At 36.4% G+C, this 6726-nt stretch overlaps 1 protein-coding gene across 1 annotated transcript in view; it reads right to left on the reverse strand.

Annotated features, from left to right (window-relative positions):
• The window catches only part of LOC107733448 (vesicle-fusing ATPase-like), a 25291-nt gene that overhangs the window by 13414 nt on the left and 5151 nt on the right, over nt 1-6726 (reverse strand). Inside the window, exons 5-8 of the mRNA XM_016545064.1 lie at nt 4424-4590; nt 4233-4340; nt 4065-4140; nt 2446-2601 (exon numbers count right to left, since the gene is read on the reverse strand). Of these exons, the coding sequence (XP_016400550.1) occupies nt 2446-2601; nt 4065-4140; nt 4233-4340; nt 4424-4590 (507 nt within the window). The remainder of the gene's footprint in view (nt 1-2445; nt 2602-4064; nt 4141-4232; nt 4341-4423; nt 4591-6726) is intronic.

Consider the following 6726-nt stretch of genomic DNA (forward strand, 5'->3'; position numbering starts at 1 on the left):
AGTTTCTTTTTTTTTTTGCTAAATAAACACATTGTTGTTCAAGTTTTTTTAATCTCTTATGCTCACCAAATCTGCATTTATTTGATCAAAAATACAGTAAAACTGTAAAATATCATTACAATTAAAAAAAAAACCGCTTTTCTATTTTAATTATGCATGGCAAATCTGTATTTTTAAAAGCCATTCCTCCAGTCTTCAGTGTCACACGACCCTTCAGAAATCATTCTAATATGCTGATCAGTGCTGACAGTACTGTTTAATATTTTTAAACAGTTCAAAAGAAGTTCAAAAGAACAGCATTTATTTGAAATAGAAATCATTGGTAACACTAAAAATGCATTTACTGTGACTTTTTATCAATTTAATACATCCTTGCTAAATAAAAAAATAAAAAGCTAATCCCATATATAAAGCACACACAAAAAGTATGGCGAAGTGTCTAATACATCTGTTTTCAAAGTAGCACAGGGGTCTTTTTTGATGAGCAATGGCATTTCTCAGACAAGAGCCCTGTTTTTGGTTAACAACATCTGCTGGCTGCCATTTGGAGAGAGCGGGAAGGCTGGAGATAACCAGCAGGCCTGAGATGAGAATCAGTATGGCCATTTACTCCTGATGACAGACTCAGGTTGAGGGTTGGGCTAGAGGAAGGTTCACACAGGTTGAGGGAGGGCAGGCTTCCTGACTTTTCACGGAGGAGAAAAACAAGGCTGTGGCTGGGCAGACCGAAATGACCTTTAGCTGGTGGGAGTTTTGGGAGAAACTGGGTGTATTGGTGTAAACTCCCACCCAAGCGCTGTCAGACAATAACATACTCAGACACACACCCGCACCTTCCTTCAGCACCTGGGCTCCAAAACCAACCCCAATTAGGCGCTCACCTTTGCGCTATCAAGACACGCCATCTCATTAGAGCAGCCAGCTGCCCGAGCCAGAGGCCGACTCCTGCAGCCATCACACCACAAAGGTCATCTCTCGCTCTCTCTCACACACACACACACTGCACTCTGAAGGCTGTCTGTGTACGTGTGTATGTGTGCATGATCAAGTCATCTGGCAGCTTACAGGAATACACCCTTCATAACCGTTCATTTTCAATGCAAAACAACAAAGTTCTCAGTTTCAGATTGTTTAGATGAAGTCTGTAGAGGACAATGCTTTAAAGAAAACCCCATCTGAAACGTACAAAAAACTATACTAGGCTTATTGTAGGTGCTGACAGGGTGTTGGAGGTAGTTGCTATGCTGTTGGTGGATGATTACTAGGGTATTCTGGGTTTATTCAAACTCCTAAATCTTAAAAATGAGCAAGAGTAATAATGCTTGACTTAGCACATCCTTGTGCAAAGTTTGGCAAGTTCAGAATGGTATAAAATGATAATTAAACCACAAACTAAGTGTTAACAGTTATGGATAAACCAACTGAAACCACATGTACGCAAAAACCACACACTCCTGGTGGCCTTAGAAAAAAATGGATTGTGTTAAGCTGAAATATTTAGTTATAATTATTAGAAATTGAACAACTAAGCAACACAAGAAATAAGTCATTCTTGTTTCAGAGTAACAAAACGTTATAGTGCAACAGTAGGTATAGCTGCTTTATGAGAGGTCCAAAACACAATCAAATGTACTCTAGGTAAAAAAAAAAAAAAAGGCTTTAAATCGAAGGTCTTGATGTGTGTATGCCACAACTGCATCAGTGCAGGTTATGTTGTGGGGAAAGTCCTTATATAGAGATGGTTTGGCTGTGTATTATGCTAATATTTCACCGTTGACATGCGCTTCCTCATTTAGGAATGAGCACCTGTTGAGAATCTGTACGAAATTCAGTGTGAGAACATTTTTACATTTTTCAAGTAAGAACACTTGTTCACAATTATTGGCAAAAGACACCCAGTGTTTAAAAGCTGAGAACTGAACGTAGACAGCAGTTTCAACTGAAAATGATTATAATGCTTTCGCTGCAGGAGTCAATCTGATGGGAATGTGTCTGCTGGATAGCATCTTTAACAATTGTTTATCTGTATAAAGGCTGAATATAAATCATAAACACAATCAGACTGCAGTCTGAGGATATAATTCAAACTAGGCTTTTGACCGTAAGCCAGAGGCAAAGGAGAAGACAACATAAGGATGTTTTTTTCTAACAGAGCAATTCTCTCATTTATGGTTAGGATGAGGTGCTGGGAGGGTCTGAAAACTGTCTGTCCAAACTCTTATATATTTTGGCTTTGTCCTCGGTGTTTCATGTCGCCCACAACATGCTGTGCCTCTGCCTCACTGGCCATTTAAATAGAGAGGGATGTGGTTGGAGAAGAAAAAAAGAGGAGATTTGTCTTTCCAAGAGAGAAACAAGAAAGCTAAGAAAAGAAGTTAGTTGCTTATAAAGTGAGTAGCTGTACAGTTTTCACTTCAAAGTGCCAGAGTGAGAGAAGAGACTCACCCATCTGCTCCACTATGTCTGGAGGAAAGACTCGCGAGGCGAAGGCCCGGCGGAAGATGTCTGAGAACTCCTTGTCCAGGCCTCCGATGCCCATTCGCTCAAAGTTCCAGTCTGGGTTGATGATGGACTGCCGAGAACCTCTGGTCTTTGCTTTTCCTGGAGAAAAATGACCAAAAACAGACCCCTGAGGAACACTAAAGAAATTACATATTTATATTTAATTTTTCAAGGTTATACCACATGTCAAATATTCAGTTATGTATAAAACATTTGAGTAGAGGTGACACTTAAGTGAGGTAGCTGAAGTCAAACCACATGTGTTCTGACTGCCATCTAGTGGTGCAGTTTGGTTGTTACACTATTTGAAGCATTTGAATTGAATTGAAGCGAAGCCACTGATTGAGCCACTGGATATAACTGAAATATAACTGAAATAAAAGTTTATGGATTAATCTGTTACACACACGCTTTAACTTTTGTTCGCAAAATGTGTTTTTCATTTCCTATCACTCAATCTAGTTTAAAGCCCCGTTCACACCAAGAACGATAACTATAAAGATAACTATAACGATATCGTCTGTGTATTCTAAGCGCACACGCGTCTGCCGCTTTAAATTCTTGAGCTAGTTACAGCAGGATGGATTTTGATTGGCTGTCAATGTTTCTATCGTTCATCATCTGGAAAAAATCGTTCTGAAAATGATTCCAAAGATATCGTTTCTCTGTGCCTTTATCGTTATAGTTGTAGTGTGAACTCTGCTATTCTTTAATATTGAGAACGATTTTTATAACTATATCTTTATCGTTATCTTTATAGTTATCGTGCTTGGTGTGAACGGGCCTTAACACCATGAGATGTGTACTGTCAAATATTAATTACAAATTTGAAAATCTAGTATGTGATTAAGAATGAATTGCCAATACAGGATGCTTTCCATTTATTAGCTCCATCTATTACTGTCAGCAGCATAAAAAAAAAAGAATGTAATCAAGTTCAACCTCAAGTTGTTCCAAAAATGTAACAAATATATCAATGGGAAAGAAAACCTATGTTTTGAGGGATAAATATAAGATTTGTGGCAAACTTTTAAACTGTTCTTAAAACACTGTGGAGTTGCTGAGGTGCAAAGACTAAAAATAGAGGTGGTGGTGAATGTTAATGTAAAGTAATGAAAAGTTTTTTCTTTCGGTTACATGGAAATGAATGTGTGCAGTTAAAATGTTAACTGACTTAACCCATTTTGTAATTCTAATCATTCTAAACAAGAATAAATGGTATATTTGTAAAAAATAAAAAATAAAAATGAAAAAACATTCCAGTGATGATTGAACAAAGTGCTAACACAAAGTCCTGCAAGTAAAAGCATGTGACATGTTTCACCCCAACTCACAAGAATTAGTGACATATCAAGTTAGCAGCGACTAATGATAAAGACTATTTATAAGCAGCAGCTGACAATATTGGATTAACCATGACAGGTCCTTAGGTTAATAAGTCTAGACTAAACACTGAACTAAATACTGTAGGTACCGTATTAGAAAGTATTCTGAAGACTCATACACATATTGCATATGTCAGAGCCACAATGGTGGTGTGTGTTTACAAGTTAAACACTAACCAATCAAATTTAGAGACGAGCTCTCCGATTTCTCAAAAATCACCTGACTGTTGCCATGCAACAGTCCAATCTCAATCTGAAAAGACAAATAGAGACAAACCATATTAAAGCCATATCTCTTTTAACACATGAATAGGTATGGTTTGATAGTAAGCAATAAAAAGCTACCTTCCGTTTTTTGCTAGAGCTTTGCTCGCCTCTAAGGATGCTGGGATCCATGGCCTCGATATCTTTTATGAGCAGTACAAAGAGCTTATCACAGTAGCTGAAGACAAACTGCCAGGAAGACAATACAGGTTTAACTATACTTCATTAAGTTTGGGTATGACATTCATTTCGTAAGCGCTTTGCTGGCTCACCTGCTGGCCTATGCTAAAGGCCTGTGCAGAAAAAAACTGGATAAACTCAATCGCCATTTTATCAGAGTCGTATGGGTTGCTGTCAACACTCTTCTTCTGGAGGAAGTCGATCTCTAGCGTCATGGTTCCCACGTACTGTCTCGACGGGTCAAAGTTGTAGACACTCACTGCAAACAAGACACCAGAGGGAAGCGTACAATAAGAAAATTGTCACTGTTGAAATATACTATAGTTGTTAGTCAGGGTAGACAACATATTTAATATGATGTGAATGAAAACAAGACTTGGTGTGAAATGTGTCTTTCCAAAACAATTTAATAGGACAAAATCTGAAACTTGCAACAATACTACTCCAAAGAAATGTCAACTTACACTACTGTTCAAACGTTTGGCATCAGAAAAATTGTTGTTGTCTAATACTTCTATTCTTCTATCACCAAAGACACAAACAAATTCAAATACATTTTTGAACTTTCCATTCATCAAAGAATCCTGAAATATACCACGATTTCCACAAAAATATTAAGCAAAGCAACTGTTTCAACATTAATAATGAGAAGGAATTCTTCCTGAAAACCAAATCGGCATATCAGAATGATTTCTGAAGGATCATGTCATACTAATGGCTGCTGAAAATTCAGCTTTGCAGTCAGAAATAAATTATATACTAATTACTAATTATTAATATATATCAAATTAGTAAACAGTCATTTAAAAATGTAATTTATTTATATTTTTAAAATATTACTTTTTAATATATTTATAATAAATGCAGCTGTGGTGAGCACAAGAGAACAAAATTCTTTCCAACCCCAAACTTTTAAATAGGGTACATGCATTTTTTTGCGAACTTATCTACATTTGCATATTTCTTGGGGTGACTTAAATATTCATTAAAGTCTCCACATTTTTAAGCAAAATTAATTGACAATGGTTTCAAATGAAAACTGATTTTTCAGAAATTAAATTCTTGACTAACTGGCTAAAAAAATTTCAAAAAAGTAATTATTTTTCACTAGTTCCATCTATTGTTCTTCCATCTCTCCAACCCGACCAAAGTGTTATCACACAACATAATAATCAATAAACACACAGCAAATGCAGGGAACAAACTAACTAACTAAGTTATTCCACTATTAGTCTGCAGCCAATCAAATTAGTTTTTATGTGAAACGGTACACATACCTTCCACATCCTGGTTTAGAGAGAGTCCAGCCCATTTCCTCTATGACACAGAGCATATCAATGAATTTCTATTATCTTGCATTTAGTATATTACAGGCCACACAATTATCATAAAGTTATTATTTGTAAGATCCTACTGCTAAAAGCAATGCAATATATTTGTACAACTTTCTCTTGATAGATGGTCTTACTGTAAAGCACACTAATAACGAAATGTGTACCAAAGTAGTGTCTCTAGTAGTGTTTCATTTCTTGGTCTCATGTTGATAAAATATCACATCATGCCAAAAATAAGACCACTGTGAGAAAGTTACTATAGTACCTGAGAAGTCTTTCTGCTGTCATGTTAACAGATGAAGGAGAAGCAGGCAAAAACAATGCAAGACATTAAGAAATAAGCATGCTGACAACAACAACAGTACATCTTGCATCAGCATACTAATGCAGTTCACAAGGCAGACGGCAAAAAGGTGGTTACATAAAGACATATTCAGAGAATACTGTGTGTCATGGGACGTTAGAAAAGCCTGTTTAATGATGACACAAAACGTGTACCTGAGGTAGACTGAAGGCAATAGTTCCTGGCACCACGCTTGAGTGGGTTTTCACCGTGAACACAAACTTCTGAGTGGGTGTGGTTTTAATGCTCAATTGTCTATAAATAACAAAATAAAAAACAAGAAAGAAAAGAAAATGATTTGACATTTGCGTTCAGACAGTATGTTTAAATATAATAACATCTCTCGTTTCTGATTCAGTATACATCAAATACTCACTGCCCAGATTTAAAGTCCTTCTCACTTGCAACCACACAGTTTGTGAGAGACAGTTCATCTGTCGGGCATCTCGCTGCTTGCATCAGCTGTACAGGAAAGAAGAAAAAAGCAAGAAAAGCACAGAAGTGATACCAAAATCATAAACGCTGAAATTTTAGCCTGGATATACAATACTAGTCAAGAGCTCAAACACAATTAATCATTTTCAATTATTATTTTCCAGAAGCCACATTTGTCTAGATCAGGGGTCTTTAAAAAATTTTAGGCCAAGGACCCCCCTCTCCCTCTCTCTCTAAATATATATATATATATATATATATATATATATACATATATATACAC

Source organism: Sinocyclocheilus rhinocerous, unplaced genomic scaffold (genome assembly GCF_001515625.1).
Source record: "Sinocyclocheilus rhinocerous isolate Xijiao unplaced genomic scaffold, SAMN03320098_v1.1 scaffold2385, whole genome shotgun sequence".
NCBI classification, from domain to species: Eukaryota; Metazoa; Chordata; class Actinopteri; order Cypriniformes; family Cyprinidae; genus Sinocyclocheilus; species Sinocyclocheilus rhinocerous.